Below are 18,023 nucleotides of genomic sequence, written 5' to 3'. Positions count from 1 at the left end.
GGCAGCTTTGAGGTTAATTAATCTGTTCAGCAACTCTTTCAGGTGACATGGCTATGAGGTTCATAGAGGATGGGAGAGTTCATTTGTGAGTTATTAAAGACACCAGGAAAGACCCTTTCAAATAAGAGCTCCTTGCCCGTCTCTCCTTTTCCAGGCCACAGAGGCAGCTGAAAAGTGGAGATATTTTCAACAGCAGAATATGTCTTCTGTTTTGCTGGGTCCTGCACCAATAGATCCCAAACTTCAGGGCCCAGTAAAGTACTTTAACTCTCAAAAAGTGTCACAGGGCATCTTGCATGCCCTAGCATCGAGTTTTTAATTTACACCACTATAATTTTACAATTCAATTAAACAAACTTGCTGTGAATGACTTTACCCAGGCCTCAATGCACAATCCGTGAAGGAACACAATGTCTTCCACTGGGGCATGCTAAAAAGAGAATCCAATAGTAATGCACAAGGCTTTTCATTGTGGTACAGAGCACTGTTTTCTAAAACCCTTCTTTCCCATCTTTAAGACTACTTATATAGCAGTTCTCAAGCTACACTGAGATAAGGAAATACAAGTGTGCACAAGTGAACTGAGAGCAGCTGGATGCAGAGCAGAAGACGCAGAGGAAGTGGATCATGGAGGAAAAGGCATGAGGCAGCTGTGCTCCATCATGGTCCCAACTACACTGTCCTGGATACATGGACCGCTCCCCTCCCAGGGGGCCTCCCATGCACAAACACAGCCCTCCCTTCCTCCTCTCATATAACACAGGGCTGAGGTCCACCGTAAGAGCAATCAGCAGCCACAACCAGGTACTGGAATTGGGATGGGATACCACAGGGACAAACACTTTTGAAACTAGCAGCACATAAAAACTAGCACTGGTTTCTGCTGGCCTACATAAATAGTCAAAGAGCACGTCTAACGCTGCAGGTGTTACTGTAGCATACAAATACCCGACACAGCTTTAACCGAGCTACCCAGGCACAAGAGCCCTAGACACAATACTGAAATACTTGGAGGGTAATGTACCCTCTTTCTCAGCCAGTCACACTATTTCCAGGTCTGGAGGGTCAGATCGGATATCACGGCACCACACTGCAGATCGTGGTGTTGGCATACTCCACAGCAGAAATCAAGAAAAAAAAAAAAAAACAACATTCCTAGTTCACATAGTTACGTGCTAGCATTGAAAGTGTTTCCATCAACAGCTTCTGACTGACAGCCAAAAATAACATTACACTTTCCTTACAAAAGTTTAATATCTAATAGACCAAGCATTAAGATGTCCAGAAATAACCCATAAAGGGATTTGATCAGTTCCCAGCTCCTACTTAATACCTGATTATTACCTACTGCTATAGTCAATTTATAGCACCTGTTCAAGCTTCCATATTTCATTCTGAGGGGGAAATGTATTTACACAGAACAAATATCCATGTAACCACAAAGTAACAAATATTTTTTAGTATATAGAATAGTAAACGTATAATAAAGACTTCTTTTAAAGCCATGTCACTGCAGGGAACACATTTGAGGGAGTTTACTCCCAGGACAACATTTTGGTGCTTAAAAAAGAAATCGTGTAGTCTGTTACAGAATGACTGATGGCATTATGACGAACATTGGCTACACGCTATTTAAAGTTTAGGCAAAGGAAAAACTTCTGCATTCTGTATAACTGTACTCACTTTATTACTATCGGGGATTATTTGTGCATAGGAGCACTCTGTCAAAGAATGCATTGTGATGGGCGCCATATGGGCGCAGAACAGAAAGACCACTCTTTGCTTTATGCTAAATAACAAGTAGCAGATGTGATTAATATGGTTTATAAAAAATGGAAACTTTAAACAGAAAGCAGGATTTTATGAATTCCCATATTAACATCTTTTAACATCTAAATATTCTATAAATTTTAAGATGCAAAACCATCGTTCATCTGCCATTGTAAATTAAATAAAAAGAAACAATAAGAAAGTAAAGTTTGTACAATAGTCTAGAAAAACCAACTACCTACAGCTTTTCGATTTTTGGGACTCTTAAAAAACAAAGATTAGTATTTGGGGCTGAAACTGCAATTGCACACATTATAGTACTTCAATCCAGTTGAACTGAAATTTTTATGCAGGAAGTTTTTCTTTTTAAAGCACCTAAGAGATCCTAGGACCTCTGACAACATGGGTACCTGTTAGGGGCAATCATGACGTGTGTGCATAGGGAGGATGAGAGGCTTGTGTGACCACAATACAGAAGTGGTATAAGAAGCTGGAATAGATAGAGCAAGCCCTTATCCCCACTGAGAGCTTTAGTCCCTTCAATCTCTATCAAGGTTACTTTAAGCTCTCATATATTTGGTATTTGCCTTGAAGTCATTACATTTGGACAATTTTGGTCAAGGCTAGAAAGCAAGTTCTCATGTCAGAGCCTTCACAGAGAACATCCAAACACTTCCCCTTCCCTTTTATAAAATAAAAAAATCCATCTTGGAACGTTTTTGCTGGCCTCTGCTGTGGCAACATAGTACAAGGAATAAATGGCCTATTGCCTTTGGGGTCAAACACCACAAGACTGGTCTTTGCCTCCCCATCCCATCGGTTACACTGCCACAGGTTGAGTAGATGGAATTATTTAACAGTCTCTTCTCATATTACCTCCTGGTTTCCACTCTCACCTTTGTAGAAACATTTCTGTTTTGGTGCCAGATTAGCTTCTCCCACATGCACGAGGCTGTCCACCTTTCTGATCCCACCCTGCTCTCCCAGATACACTCCTGACCAAACAGCTGGCCCACGCTGACTGTGTTGAAGGTTTTCCTGTTTACCACACCTTGTCTAACAGAGTTACAGGTGCCGTGTAATGCTATAACGATCTATGCACTGTCATGCACTGCTTAATGCTACCCATCGGGGAAGAAACATTAAGACAGACATGGTGCAAAGTTCCTCACCATGAAGGATCTGGCGAGAGGGAAGATTACACCCCTGCCAATTCAGTTTTTGGCCTCTCTTCTCCAACTGCTAAGAAACACTTGTTTTAACTCATGTCTACAGGAGACCCTACTAAGTCCGCTACATAATTGCAAACAGGCAGCCAAATGCTATTGTGGAAGAAACAAATACATCATTGACAGCACAATGAAATACATTGCCAAGTCAGACTTTTAAATGCTTTCAATCTCCACTAAACTCTGCAAGACTGAACCGAAAGGGTCCTATCGTCTGGATATCTTAATATCATTACCAAATTGTCATTTAATGTTAATACTTAGCAACTGTATACTGTTTTTTATTTCTAGAGAGCATAACGACAATTTATTTCGTCAGTAAATACTAAGAATGACTAACAATATAGAAGAAAATAAAAATCAAAGAATACCTCCATCACTAAAGCAACACTAAGCAATGAAAGGCTAAACTTAGCTTACTTCTGTGCTGCAACTCTTCTTACAATATGGCAGTATCTATTAAAACCTGTCTCATTCACAGCTGTGCAATAAATCAGAACAACATTACCCAATCGGAGTTTTAATGACATTATGGACAAAACATGTTTTAAATCAGTTAGTTTTGAGTTACAGGTAAAATATACTGAAAACCTGTAAATTACTTTCCACCTTTCCCTTTTTATATTCAAGACTAGCAAGTTCATTTTTTTAAATTTTATTCAACACTCTCTGGTATCTTGTCTTGCAAAAAATCCATAGCCAAAGAAGAATTTAAGAGTGCAAAATATGCTACTGTATTGCCGGCCAAATGACTAGGCTAGTTTTCAGACTGGGCAACTCTTCGAGAATCATTTTCTCTACTACATGAAAGAGTTATTTATCACAGAAGCCAATGCAGTCAGAACACAACATGAGGGACTCATGCTAAAAAGAAAGGCAGCATCAAATCAAAGCCTGGCCCTCGGAGCTCATACCACATTTCAAAGCATTTCTGCCTGAAGTGCTATAGCATTTCTCTAACAGGAGGAATAAATTACCAGCCACGGAAATTGTGGCTGTTTGCTTTTTCTCTTTCTTTTCCTCCCCGAATTTCCAAAGTCTGCAAGGCTTTAATGATGCGTTATATCCAAACACCACCAGAGCATTGTGCTACGGCATCTTCTTATCTGTGGGAGTTGTCTTCAAGCCGTATCACTTAGCTTTTGGGATTTCTATTGGAGCCAAGCAAGCCGGGGAGGGAGCGGAGCGGAGCTGAGCTGAGCGACAATGGGAATATCCGGCTCTGCCTCCCGCTGGAAAAAAACAGCAACAACAAAAGGGGAAGAGAAGATTCCCTTACACTGGGTGGCAACTGTCCTATTCTGGGGAGCTCAGGAAGAGGGAAGTCAGCCTAACAGCTCCAGCGGGAGACTTTTCCAAGGAAACTTTCCAAGCTAGGTAGTGACCCGGAGAGAGGAGTCCTGCCACGACTCGTACCTTACCGCTGAGCCCCCCAACGCCCGCCGTCCCTCCCTCAATGCCGGATAAGCCACCCCTCAGCGGCGACCCCGTCCCCGGTGACAGAACCAGCGCATCCCGCCGCCGCGCCGCGCCGCCCCTCCCAGCCGCCCCGTATCTGCCCCGCTGCCGCCGCGACCGGGACCTCCCCATCCCCCCCTCCGCGCCCCGCCGCACCTTTTGCTCAGAGGCCGGACTCGCACGGCCACCTTGACGTTAGCCATGGCTCGGCTCACGCCCAGCAGCCACCGCCGCCCGCGCCCCGGCCCCTCATCACGCCCCCGGCGCGGCTCCCCAGCGCCCGGGGAGGAGCGGAGCCGCCCGCCCCGCCCTGCCGCTGAGGGGAGGAGAAGGCCGGGAGGGCCCGGCCCGGCCCAGGCAGCCCCCGCGGGGGCGGGAGGGAAACCTCCCCGGGACGAGAGGAGGGCTTCCGGGAAAACTCTCCCCAAAGCAGCCCCTCCAGCACCCACCCAAACCATGTTTTTCCTCCTAAACCAGGTCCGCCCGGGAGACCGGGGCCTCCAGACCAAGAGACGGTGGTTTCGTGCTTAAAATCGCCAGGGATAGCCCTGCTCCCCCAGCAGCACCACCCAATTCTCATTTGCAGCAGCGTAATAACGCGGATTTCACTGAAGAGTTTAATGCCGACAGTCCTATTCGACGGGTGCTGCCGTGAAGATACTCACTAGGGACTACCCAAGAGAAACCAATTTGTTTCAGAAGTAAAAACCTGCCACTCTAATCCTACGTACGTTTGACCACATTTCTTTTCCTAGTAAGGCACAGGCAATCAGAAAACCAGCTCTGTTTAAAGTGCAAAGCACTCCACATTTAATTAATCTGACAGTAATTTAAGGAAGGTAAGTATTGCTTTCTTACTGGTGCGAAAGGAAAGCTCTCAAGTGTTTTAAATTCCTTTGAAAACCTCCAATCTTTATATGGGTTGTATTTATTGCATAAAATAAAATGTTGAAACTTCCAAAGAAGTAGAATTGAAATCAATGCCAAACTGTTGCACCAATAAAGGTTTTGCACTTAGAGTAATATAAAAACCACCAAAAGTTTAAAAAAATTACTTTTAGAATATTGTCCCTGCCAGGAACCGACACAATTGTGAAGATGTGAGAGCAAGCAGCACTGGCTGCATGCATAAACAAGATGCCAAGCTCAACAATTCCTGTTTGGTTTTTGCCAATGTCATTACTCATTTTTAAGTGGACTTTTTCTGGTTTTGCATTTCAAAATATGAGAAACTGAGCTACATCTGAATATCATATAGGAGTGTTTTAAGGTCCATTTAAACAACTTCTGTTTAAATTGCCTTTTAACTGTACTATTTATTTGTACTTTAAGTACAGTTCTCTTCATGAGACAATTTGCCTTAAGCTCCAGAAACATTAAATCTAAATGAAAAAGATACCACAACACAGAAACCTACCAGAGTGAAGTATGATATGGATCCTTTGGGCCCACCGCAGAGATGCTAAAATGAACGCCTACAAGCTGTAAATCACCATTTACTTGAATAGATTTATCCCTTTAGTCATACTAAAGAATGATTTGGTATGTCAATAGCATAATGGTATTAGTTAAACACTACTATCTCCACAGTCAGCTCTCCAATAATGGACACAGTAAAAGAAGAAAATACGCTTGACTCTTTGGCAAAAACACCTATTTGTCTTTATTTCAAGGAATTATAATGAACAAACTAACTAGAAATGTTTTCATCCTATTTCTGGAAGCATTACATTACAACAGCTTTAATTTGCCTGACCTAAACCATCACTGTAAGACAACGAGAGAGAGGTTAAGCCTGTGATAGATGCACAGGATGATGATCCCAGAAGTCCGGATTCTGTTTCTTCCCATTTCACAGACTGTGCAAAGCATTTTCAGTAAAAATGTCAGCTCCTCCTCTGCAATTGTGTGGAAGACCTCGTTTCCACAGCTGTAATGACAGTGATGTGGGACTTTGGACTCAAATCCCACCATGACACACAGCAAGTGTTCATACAAAGATCCCATTCAAGCTTATGGGACTCAAATGCCAGTTTATATTCTCAGCTCCTATTGAGATTCTGCTTGACTTAATCCAAATTGTTTCTATCTTCTTAACTTTTCTCAACAGCAGCAGAGAGGAACATCAGCTATGCTTACACAGTATACTGGAGAACTGTTAAGCTATGCTCCTTGACATCACACACAGCAGAATGATGTAGCCTACAAAGATTAAAATAGGGTTCCTAGAAAATTTCAAATATGGAGTAGACCAAATACAAATAAGCATGCTCAACAAAGAACCAAAGATTTCTTCCTTAATTCTACTTTTTTATGCAATAGTCAGAGAGACTGCAGTGAAATTTGTGTGTTACTGAGCCACCTAGTGGTTGCTTTCAAAAAATAAAGGGTTCATTTTCAGAAATAGAAATCAACAGGTTGGATGTATGAAGAATTCAGATGACAAACGATACAACAGTAGACAGGAATACATCTGCACCACTTCCAGTTTACTCTGTATCCTGAATACAAAAGTAGACATCCTCCAAAGACAACCAACTGTCCTGGTTTATAGATGTCCTGCCAGTAATATTTTACCAACAAGTCTTTCATGACATAAAAGTCTCTATGGTTGCAAACTGGAACAATCAATGCCTTTGCTAAATTGTCAGTCATACTCATGGAACAAGAGTTTTATTCCAAAGGGGCACTGAAGATAGGGAAAGCAACAGAAAAGGAGAGTCTGAAGACTATATTTATCACTATCATAGAAACATGGTTTGCAAATCAGTAGGCCTGCCATGTATCACCAAGTTCATTCCCTGCTTTCCCACACAACACATCATAACCATAATAAACTATAATTTAAAACTAGTTTAATTTCTTGGTTGGAGCTTCTACGGAAGCATAAGCTGGGACCTAAGACTTTACACTGTTCCTTTAATTACAGGATTTTATAACAAAATAAAAACAAGGAAACTGAGCTCTTGAAATCTAGTGCTTTTATTTAAGTTTTATAGTGACATACAAAATACAGTGTATTATCAAGATGCTTATAAAAATTAATACAGATGCTATAGCAAATGTATAAGAAATATCAAAACAAATTTGTATTGACAATACAGTTCCAAGGGAATCCTGTCCAACTATTTCAAAAAGGAACTCCTTAGAAGTCTTCTCAGTAGTCTGTTTTCCTATGATCTACTGCTCATTGTCCTTGTTGTTTTGGTTTTTTTGCTGTGGGGTTTGTTTTGGTTTTTTTTTTTTTTTTTTTTTTTTTTAGTAGTTGGAGAACTGTTACATTAAGAACAGAAATGTAACTACCTACAAAGTCCCTGCTGGATTAAAGCACAGCTATGTTGTAGTTTTCATCCGAGACAGTAAAAAGGTAGTTCTTTGAATAGCCATCCTATTTGAAGAAAAGTATTGGCTAGGCTAAAGATAAGCCAAAGTCCAATTCAGCAGTATTGCATATGCTGTCAGAATACACTTCTTTTTGCAGTTCTCTCCAGTCCAATATTTCATCTGTCAGCGCCTCCAACTCCATCACGAGCACCTCTGTTTTTGACAAAGCAATGTCCTGAAGCAGAAAAGAGTTGGATTTCATCTCTATACATCTTGACATAAAAATAACCTAAACAACCAAACAGCATTGAATTCTTAACACTGAAGGAGACAGAAGGCTCAGTTCTTTTGATACTCACCATATTCTTCATGGTGGTCGGTATCTGAGGGATGCTTCTTACAGTCTGCAAATGGCTTTCAAGCTTCTCAATGAAAGTCACAGCCTCAGACAACAACTCTACTACATACCTGTAACCAAGAATGAACCCCCCACTCAAAAGCTGTGCAAAACAATGAGAATTTAACACTTCCCAGCTCTTTTTTCTTTCCTCTGTGGGTTTTCTTAGTCCTCTTCTCCACTTTTATGCAAGTTCCTGACCACCTAATTAATTTCTCTGTAATTACACTTCTTTTATGGCTCTCAGCAACAAGTAGGGCATGAATTTCAGAAGTCAATATGCACTTCTTCAGTAACTGGACTAGATTTTTAGACTATGAGAAGAAGGACTATATTTTTGAAACATGTACTGTGTCTATGAATCATTCGCACACTTATTCTGAGCAAGTCACAGTGGAAGAAAGACACAATACTGAAGTAACAATTCTTACCTATGGAGAAGCATAATGAACCAAGTATTTAACACATCTGTTTAAAACAGTACATCACAAATTGTTGTGTATTCTTCAGAAGACAAGACCAATACCCTAAGCAAATATTCATAAAAATAACGTATCACTACCTTTCTATGAATTTAGCAATGAGTAAACTACTAGCTTTTAGCTGAGGTTCTGCTACCTTTTTTTTTTATTTCTATTCTTCTCAATGGAAAAGTGAATGAAAGTATGTGCTTTTTACTACCTAGTAGTTCAAATTAATTTGGACTCATGCAAACAAAGAACAATTATCTTCTATATGCCTACTTGTGGAAAGTAGCCTCAATAGGCAGGCTCTCTTGACATCTGGGCGTTAGCAACCTCTTCCTAAGAGCCCTCTTCTCTTTCAGTACGGCTTCCAAGTGTCTGTTCATATCTTGCAAAATCTCGCATTTTTTGCCTATGAAATAAAGTTGCAAAGTTAAAACTATTATCCTGCTAAAACAAGACCAAAGTTTCTTCTGAAAAAAGACAGAAAGCAAGAGTCTGATCTACCACACCGGACACCTTACACTCAAAAAAGGTATCATTAATCAGAATGACTTTTGTTGGAGTGTATAGGACTTCATATCAGCATGCACCTCGAAGTCATAATACCTACCTTTTAGAGATACAGTTTTGTTAATCGTTTTTACATTGTTTATAGTTTTAAGTAAACTGTCTTTGAGAAGAAACCAACTTCTTAAACTATACCACAGCATTGATATGATTACAACATACTTCATTAGCCTAACACAGTAGTAGCAAGCTAGAATATTTTTAAGCATCCATCAAATTGTAGTGGGAAAAGTGCAAAATAATAAAGAAATGAATACATATGCTCCCAAAACCCTAAAATGAAAGTCCAAGTAATTTTAGGGACACAGAGATACAGGAGAAATACATTGAGTTACTGGAAAAGCAGCAAAGTAGCGCACTGGCCAAGGGAAGCGAATCACATTACTGATGATCTCAGAACTCCTGATGCTCCACTAACACCAGAGTCACTCCCCCACCCCCCCTTTTTTTTTTTTTTGAGAGTAAGTTACACACAGAGCTTCTACTGAGACAGCTGAGGGTGTCAAATAGTATGGAAGGGCTAATAAAACATCTGTCACCTCTAACAAGCTATCCAGTGGAGACAACTGCAATAACTTTTCTAGAAGTGTCATGTACTCAGATGAAACATGAATCCACTGATAAAGTCATTTAAACCTCTTGTTTTTATTAAGACACAACTGCACCTACCTAAGTAAAAAGGGTGAGCAATGTCTGCTGTCTCCTTCTCCAACTGTAGAATTTCAATTTTCAGTTTCTTCTATAACAACATCAAATGAAAAATAATTTTTAACATATTTATACAGATATTCTTGACTCTCTTGAGGTGGGGAAGGAAGTAGAAAGGGAGAAAGTGGGAGCATGGGGGAGAGTGCAAGTGTGAAAGAGCAAGCATTTGCAGGAGAGCATGTTACCATGTCCCTCAAGTGTTTCTACTACTAGGTGGGGCTTTTTTAGTCAATAGGAAAAGACTGTTTTTAAAAAAAAAAACAACCCAAACCTAAACAATTTGGTGATTTGTTGGGAATTCATACTGGAAAAGACAGATCCTACAATTCATTCCTAAACCACAGAAACCTACATCTCCTACAAAGCAGTTTCCTAGTCTACGTTCTACTAAAGAACCTCTCACAACCCTGTCTCCTCTTTCTGGCAAAGATTAGCGAGTGTTGTGTTGGGTTTTTTTAGCTGTGAGAAGCTCTCAGGTGAACCTCCTAGCTTTAATTCTTCCTAATGATAAACCAGCACAAGAGCAGCAGATATCTTCCTCTGGCTGAGAGAGTTGCGGTTGCTTTGGCTAGACAAGAGAAGATTGAGGAAAGTATAGAAGAGGATGAAATATCAGTCTCTCAGGACATGGAGAACTGTTGCTTTGCTTTTCTTGATCACCAAGAAGAGGACAAAAATAAACCTGCTTCACTGATACCATATTGAACACCTGTCAGAGAGACTACTTTGAATATGAAACCTTCAGGCAAAGGAGGTTAAGTAGCCATGTTACTGGGAGCCGGAAACTGTTTGTTTGTTCCTTCTGCTGGTCAATACAGGATGATGCTAGCCGTTGAGCTCAGTTCTCCAAAAAAGTAAATGATGAATTTGTCACACTGCTTTGCAGTAAGGCTTTGCAGCTGCTGGAGCTCATATTGTGTAATTTAATAAACACAGTTTTGTACCAGTGAGCAAATGCTCAGAAAACATCCTCATAAAATACAAGCCAACAGCCAATTCAGGAAATAGGAAGTGACTGAGGTTGTCTCTTGCTAACCAACAAAATGGTCTAGCTGCCTATAAAGAAATACATTTTTGTGGATTTAAGTCAACTACAAATTCTTATTTGTTCTTCATTTTCTTCAGAAAACTTCAGGTAATGCTCCAGTGAAAGATGCAAGCTGTTGTGTCCTTCCAGTTATACTGAAAACCTTTGTTTCATAGTTTTGTTCTTTTCTTTATGACAAGTCAGCCCACTGTGGAAAAAGCATCAACTGTTAAACAGCTAAACTGTTAAAAAAAACCCTAAACCATGAAACAATAGCACGCTGCAGTCTGAAACCTCATCAGCTACCACATATTATCTCTAAGTAGTGAAGTGTTGAGTGTACGCCGACAACAGTAAAGATTATACCTCATTGATTTCAGCTTGAATGTTTGCCATTTTTTCCATCTCTGAGAATTTCACAAAGCACGGGTCTTTTCTACGGGTTAAATCCAATGTCTCCTGTGAAAGGAAAACAACGGGAAAAAATGCAGTCAGCAGCACGAAGGTATCGGGCAAATTCTCAGGATTAGCTTTTAATAGTCTAAAGTTACTGTCAATCTCTTGCACCGTGCAATGCAGTAAATTTCAGCTGAATAACTCATAAAATACATGCATTATTTTGGGAAAACAAACATGAATGAAAATCAAATTTCATAAAAGGCAGTATGAGAGCACTCCCAACGATACTGGCTTGCATGCCACTGGAACACACTAGAGAACATCAAAAAACCTGCATGTCTACGCTCTAGACAAATACACACCAGAAGGTATGGTTATTCCTAGCAAGGAAAGCTGCCATCGGTCAAAGCTGGAAGAGATCCCACAATAAAAGGAAAAACTTCTCTGCCTTTCAAATTAACAAGCATTTACACAAACAGTAACGCGGTCTAGAGAAGACACAGGGCCGGCAAACAAGGCACTATAGCCCAGGCTGAGCGTGAGGCACCGCACCTGCCGCCAGGACACAGGTACCTAAGGGACTGGCACAGAGCTGCCCCACAGCATCCGAGCCGCGGCTTCTCCAAGCCTTTACCACAGGTAGTTCTTCGAACGCCACTATTTTCCCCGCGGCTCCCTCCAGCCCCCCAGGCCGTTACCTGGCTCACGACTCCCGCCGCCAGGCACCGCGCCAGCAGGGCGGCCGCCGCCGTGGGCTGCCCCCCCTCCCAGGAGGGGCGGGCGGCCGTAGCATCTCTCCATTCCTCAGCACCCTTCGCGCCTCGCCGCCAGATCGGCTTCAGCGTCCTGCGAGCGGGCACGGTCGCCTTGCGAGACCCCGGTCTGGCGGCCGCCGTCGCTGCGGAAGCGGGGCGGCGACGGTCCGCCATGCTGGTTGTCCCGGAAGCCCGGGCAGACGGCAGCATCTGTGACCGGCGGGCTGCCGCCATGTTGGGTGTGATAGGAAAGGGGGGAGCGGGGTGACACGCATCCGGTTCCGGGGCAGCCGGTAAGTGCTTTTGAGGCGTCGGTTCTCGAAGGGTGGAGGCGGAGCGCAGGGCAGGGCGCAGGGGGTTTCGCCGCCGCGGAGCGTCGGTATGCGGTGCCTGTACAGGTGGGTTGAGTTAGGCCGGGCCTGCTGCCCCCGCCGGAGCTCCCTGCGGGGTCGGGGTGACGGCCAAGCGGCCCCAGTGGGACTGGAGCAGCCGGGGCGGGGTTGGGGCAGAGGGACCGAGGCCAGCGGCGGGTCATTGCTGGCTTCGCCCCGTGCTGACTTGCTTCTAGCCATCGCGGCAGGGAGCGCTTCTCATGGGCTCCTTGTCCCGGCTGTTTATGTGCTGTATTAGGCTTTATTCCCCGCCTCCCGGCTACAGACCTGGCGCTAGTCCTTCGGCCTGTAACCCGGCGTAGTTTGTCCTGGGGGATTAAACCCCGCTGGAGTTGCGGGGGATGGGTGTCGTGTGTCTGCATCCACAGTCACAGCAAAGGAGTCAAGTCTCTCAATGAAACAAAGGCTCCCAAAAAAAGCAAATAGAACTGTAGTGTTGAAAGCAGGTCAGTGCTGGCAGATGCCACTAAAATCGCAGCCAGTCTCCATGGAGAATCTCCCTATGCTACTGGGCCATGAAAGAGGCAAAATGTGGAAAGTATGCAATTTTTCCATTTAGTTTTAACTACATTTGTTTCATCATTTCAGTATTCAAACTGCTATAATGAAGGCACCTTAAGCTAGGTAAGTCTTTTAAGTTCTAGTTGTTAGTTATGAGGGAGATGAAAACGGTTCAGTCTGTTGAAACACGTGTGGGTGTTGAAGACAGTACACATGAAATGACTTTTTACTTTTGCTTTATCACAGAGACTTTGGATTGCAGCTCTGTAGTGCAGCATAACTGAGAGAAACTGGCTGAGGCTATCGCTCAAAGTCTGTACGCTTGACAGAGAACTGTTAGGATGGGAAACAGCGCATTAAAAGCCCACCTGGAGACAGCACAGAAAACTGGTGTGTTTCAGCTAACGGGAAAGGGACTTACAGAGGTAATGTAACTATAGTGCAAATGTGGCTGTTTGTGTGTGTGACTGGCACTTCTGGAGAGAAATTCCCACCTCATTGTCATAATGCACTGCGTACATGTATTTCTCATAAATAGTGATGGATAATATTATTTCAAGATTATTATTTTTTTTTCTTTTTCTGCTGAGTGGATTTTTGCTTGCACTGTCTTCTGATTGAGGATTTATCCGTCAGGGCACTTGCATACTTATGAGCTTATGCTTTAGAGTGCATGTATGTTCAAGAAGTACTAGTTATGAAGTTGTGCTCTTTAAAAAAGGGCTGTAAACTTGAGGGAAAAATGTAAATTTTATAACCATATTGTTATCTAGAAAAATACTCCACAATTTGTTGCATTTAGATACTTACACTGTATTGAATTGTAGTCAAATGAATAGTCTGTACAGGCTGTTCACTGGGCTGCAAGCATCTTGAAGTTTATTATATTGGAAATTGTCTTGCTTTGACTCAGCTGCAGAAAAACACAGAATGTCTTGAAACCATAAGTCGAGTAACAATTCACAGGATAGCCAAAATAACTATATTGCAGTAATTTTCCATGACTTTTCTGAAATATCTTCTTCCACTTACTGTCCTACCTTCTCTCTTCTGTTTTCCTCTGCCATACCAAAGGAGAATCCAAACCACTGGTCTGTTGACCAGGACTCGCTGATGGTGATTGTCAGGTTTTTCTTCTTTTCTGCTCAGGGCCAAGTGCAGATTAAAGTGGTACAGGATGTAAATAAGAATAAGGAAAATGGTTTACATCATTATTTTAAAAGGAAAGTAAGAGGAAAAATTTCCCAATCCTACTCTGCTAAAATAGGGAGTTGTTAACTAGCTGTAGAATATTTTAAAATGGCAGGCATGTTTAAGAGAAACACACAAGAGGACTATACATCAGTGAGCTCATGTGATGGTATGCTTCCTTCTCCCTTTTTAATTTAAATTCTTTGGCTTAAAAACTACTCTTCCTAAATGTTAGACTGTCTACTTTATATCCCTTTTCCCTTCCTCAGATGAAAAAATATTTTTAAATATATGTATTAAGCAATTTGCCAACTGTGGTGATTGGACATTGTGATACATATGACAGTATGTGATACATATGACAGCAATACAAATTTCAATTAAAATTTTAAGCTGTGAAACTTGAACATTCAAAGTTGTATCGACTATTTAAATGCTGTATCTTTTTTCTCCCCCATAGTTTCCTGAAGATCTGCAGAAGCTAACAAGCAACTTAAGGACAATAGACTTGTCGAACAACAAAATAGAGCTCTTACCACCACTCATTGGAAAATTTTCCTTTTTGAAGAGCCTTGTTCTAAACAATAACAAACTGAGTATGCCTGCTAATTAATATATCTGCAGATTTTTAAAATAATAACATGACTTCTCTGATTAGAAACTAAATTTAATAATTTAACTCTCACAGGATGTAAATGGGGAGTTTAGGCACCTAAACTGAAATCTTTGGAATTCATGTACAGGAAAAAAAACCCAAAACAAACCTGTAAATTCTTCAAAAGTAGTTGCCAACTTAGTTATGTGTCATTGTAAAACTGATAATATAAGTACTTAAAACCATAAAATGTTTCTGTGCTGTGAGTTGTCTGATCTGAAGGTTTAACAGCGTCAGATGGCTTAGTACTTGCATAGAGAACAGGTAATGAAGATGATCTGTAGAAAATGTTGCTGGCCATTCAATGGTGGTTGTTGTTTCTGCTGGACAAATGTCCAACTTTCCAGGAAAAACTAGGATGAGGTGAAGAAACTAACTTTTTAATGTGTTAATTGTGTATTATCTACCTTTTTGAAAAATGAATATAATTTACAAACCTCTGACTCTATAATGGAACTGAGGGAGTGCTACAGGTTATATACGTGTGTAGGTAGAATGAGGGGTGAATGAACGGCAGCAGAGCTTACCTGGGGAGGCTTCTGTGCTGGTATGATACGATATGAATTATCTGAGAACTTACTTTTGAGTGAGTTGAGTAATACCTTTAAAGAGCTGTAGCAGACCTGAAGCTGTGAGTTGTGTGGTGTTTCAAATGTCATAGAATATGTTAGCAAAGTGGTTAGTAAAGAGTATAACTGATAGTCTAAAATCCTCTCAGAATAGTGTTTTCAGCCTGTGAAAAAGGCAAGGTCTGCCCTGCCTGCAGATTATTTTTAAGATATTTATGGAGGATAGTTAAAAAGCACGTGGTGTTAGTGAGCTTAAGTTTCTGTGCAGGGATCTGTGCCTTCATTGGAAAATGGGGAGGAATCCTGTGAGAAATTACTGTAATCTAGCACTGTTTTCCATGTAGAAGTTTATTTGAATTAAATGGGGATGAATCTTTATTACTTTTTGTTTAGGTCATCTCTTTCTTCTGTCATCTATTTCTAGCTGTTTTACCTGAGGAGCTGTGTAAACTGAAAAAACTGGAAACACTACACTTGAATGGCAATCACTTGAGGCAGCTACCAGCTGCATTTGGACAACTTTCAGCTCTCAAAACCCTGAACCTTTCTGGAAACCAGCTGCGGACTGTGCCTACACAACTCTCTGGTCTTCGCCACTTGGATGTGGTAGATCTTTCCAAAAACCAGATCCAAAATGTACCTGACACTGTGGGAGAATTGCAGGCTATTGAGCTCAATTTGAATCAGAATCAGGTCTGGTAACTGCGATATTACAGACATGTAGATTTAGGACATAGTTTATCTTAGAACATCCACAGATCATAAGCTGAGACCATCAAAACTTTATAGCTAAGAGACATCTCCTGGACACAACAGAAATGGGGGATCATAACTAGAATTTGTGTACTGATACATCCAACTGCCTGCTTTGACTAACTAACAAATCCTGAATATAATCATACAAAAAAATTATTTGAACACTTCTTGGGTAGGAATCTGATAAACAGATGTGTAGGTTGCCTGTCATCATGGAAGAAAAATAAATTACATGGATTTTTTTGACCATTGTTATTGTTGCTTAGACAGTGTTGTTAAGTAGTTACTGTTAATGTAGTTTATATTTACAACATGATAATTGTTTCATATTAGTCTGAAATGCCAATCACTTTAATAATGGATCACTAAAATTTTAATCTAATTTCTCTTTATTTCTACCAGATTTCGCAGATCTCAGTGCAGATCTCCCACTGTCCACGCCTCAAAGTCTTGCGTTTAGAAGAAAACTGTCTAGAACTCAGCATGCTTCCTCAAAGTATCCTCAGTGATTCCCAGATCTCACTGCTTGCAGTAGAAGGTAACCTCTTTGAAATCAAGAAACTCAGAGAACTGGAAGGTTATGACAAGGTTTGTGTCTTTTTTTTTTTTTTTAATGAAGCTTCTGGTGAAGTCCTTACCTAGTGTCTCCTCACAATACTAAGCTTTTATGCTGATGAATAAAAGCACAGTCTACTGGTATTGTCACTGGTACTGAATTTGTAACTAACCTCTGAAAAGAATTTCAAGAGTTCTTCAAATATTAACTTTCTTATGGGATTCAGGATCAGTGTTCTTTCAGCATCTTTTGAAGAGCAGCTAATGACAGGAGCGTGTCTTCACTTTGATGGGACAAAAAATAATGGGTGCTTCCTATTATGCAGCATTCTTACCTGTTTAACATTAATTAGATTATTTTTTTCCTTTGTAGTACATGGAACGATTTACAGCTACAAAGAAGAAGTTTGCATGATCATTATTCTGACCCTGTGTATTCCCAGTAAGAAGAGTTAGTGACTGAAAGCACCTGCTTCACTGACTTAAACCAAGACTGATGATGGAGATGATCTAAGTACTCTTCCTCTAGTAGTCTGATACAGTTGGTCTGTTAAGGCCACATTGAATAAACTTGAACTAGAGAACATGGGTATTGAACCAATGAACCTGCCCAGGGGCCAGTTTTGATTTTTGTGCCACTATAGCTTTTAACACAATACATGTTCTCCTTTGTCAGGGCTTGTTCTTTCACAGAGAAAGGGAATGAGTGCTTCAAAATTGCCAGTTCCCTTTTGTCCCAAAGCTGGCTGTTGATTTGTAAGATGATTATTTCTCTTGGAAACATTTTTCTCTGATCACACATGGAAGTTCTACCACCAAAGCAGATCTGAAACATTGTATGTCTTGCAGTAAGCACTATTCTACAGAGAACAACTTTTACAGATGTTTTAGTTTATATCCTAAGTTTTTTATGAAGCACAAACAGTTGCAGCTAAGTTATGTGTTTTATTAACTGCTTCCAGTAAACAAATCATGGTTTGCACATCCTTCATTTGTGTTTTACTGTACAGACTTTCTTTTCCCATAAGCAAGAATTGCACTACAGTCCACTTCTGCTTGCACTGTCTCAAATAAAAATGAGGCTCACCAATGTATTCAGTAAAAACATGTAGTGCTGGAAAATATAATACCCTTACACTGGTTCCTTGTGTACAAAGCAATGCTGAAAGTTTTAGTTGTCTGTCTACTGCTGCTGCCTTATTACCAGAAGCACCTAGAAAGAGCTAAAAATGTATGCAATTGTGTAACTTATACTGAAAAGGAAAGTGTACTGGTTTATTTTAGTAAATTATTTTCAAAAAAA

The 18,023-nt window shown here is 41.0% G+C and overlaps 3 protein-coding genes across 6 annotated transcripts in view; 1 reads left to right on the top strand and 2 right to left on the bottom strand.

Moving 5' to 3' along the window:
• Positions 1–4,743, bottom strand: part of STARD9 (StAR related lipid transfer domain containing 9) — a 113,705-nt gene extending 108,962 nt beyond the window's left edge. For both annotated transcript variants that reach the window (XM_054828639.1, XM_054828640.1), the window contains exon 1: positions 4,614–4,743. In XM_054828639.1, the coding sequence (XP_054684614.1) occupies positions 4,614–4,660 (47 nt within the window). In that variant the 5' untranslated portion in view covers positions 4,661–4,743. The remainder of the gene's footprint in view (positions 1–4,613) is intronic.
• A 1,441-nt stretch (positions 4,744–6,184) lies between these two features.
• Positions 6,185–12,356, bottom strand: HAUS2 (HAUS augmin like complex subunit 2). The gene is made up of 6 exons (XM_054828674.1): positions 12,045–12,356; positions 11,314–11,406; positions 9,882–9,951; positions 8,922–9,054; positions 8,141–8,249; positions 6,185–8,016 (listed from the first exon to the last, which is right to left on the bottom strand). Exons 1-6 carry the CDS (start codon positions 12,333–12,335, stop codon positions 7,867–7,869), a joined length of 846 nt encoding a protein of 281 aa, XP_054684649.1. The 5' UTR covers positions 12,336–12,356; the 3' UTR covers positions 6,185–7,866.
• Positions 12,357–12,375: 19 nt separating this feature from the next.
• LRRC57 (leucine rich repeat containing 57) lies at positions 12,376–18,023 on the top strand. 3 transcript variants are annotated; one of them, XM_054828675.1, is made up of 7 exons: positions 12,376–12,394; positions 13,082–13,117; positions 13,241–13,419; positions 14,646–14,781; positions 15,834–16,102; positions 16,568–16,753; positions 17,094–17,964. In XM_054828675.1, exons 3-7 carry the CDS (start codon positions 13,336–13,338, stop codon positions 17,133–17,135), a joined length of 717 nt encoding a protein of 238 aa, XP_054684650.1. In that variant the 5' UTR covers positions 12,376–12,394; positions 13,082–13,117; positions 13,241–13,335; the 3' UTR covers positions 17,136–17,964. The 3 variants fall into 3 exon arrangements, with proteins under 3 accessions (XP_054684650.1, XP_054684652.1, XP_054684651.1); XM_054828677.1 differs by having other exon boundaries at positions 12,385–12,499; positions 17,094–18,023; XM_054828676.1 differs by lacking the exons at positions 12,376–12,394; positions 13,082–13,117 and adding an exon at positions 12,399–12,499.

The sequence above is a fragment of the Grus americana genome, chromosome 5 (genome assembly GCF_028858705.1).
Source record: "Grus americana isolate bGruAme1 chromosome 5, bGruAme1.mat, whole genome shotgun sequence".
NCBI lineage: Eukaryota > Metazoa > Chordata > Aves > Gruiformes > Gruidae > Grus > Grus americana.
The sequence above is the reverse complement of the archived record's forward strand: the minus strand, read 5'-3'. Positions and strand labels throughout refer to the sequence as shown.

What these genes read in the sequence shown, in the direction of transcription:
- HAUS2 (XM_054828674.1), bottom strand. Translation starts at nt 12,335, where the DNA reads ATGGCGGCAGCCCGCCGGTCACAGATGCTGCCGTCTGCCCGGGCTTCC. An exon ending in CGGCGGGAGTCGTGAGCCAG is followed by an intron (nt 11,407 to 12,044) that starts GTAACGGCCTGG and finishes TTCCTTTCACAG; the next exon opens with GAGACATTGGATTTAACCCG. An exon ending in CGACCACCATGAAGAATATG is followed by an intron (nt 8,017 to 8,140) that starts GTGAGTATCAAA and finishes TTTCTGCTTCAG; the next exon opens with GACATTGCTTTGTCAAAAAC.
- LRRC57 (XM_054828677.1), top strand. Translation starts at nt 13,336, where the DNA reads ATGGGAAACAGCGCATTAAAAGCCCACCTGGAGACAGCACAGAAAACT. An exon ending in CGGGAAAGGGACTTACAGAG is followed by an intron (nt 13,420 to 14,645) that starts GTAATGTAACTA and finishes TCTCCCCCATAG; the next exon opens with TTTCCTGAAGATCTGCAGAA. An exon ending in TCAATTTGAATCAGAATCAG is followed by an intron (nt 16,103 to 16,567) that starts GTCTGGTAACTG and finishes TATTTCTACCAG; the next exon opens with ATTTCGCAGATCTCAGTGCA.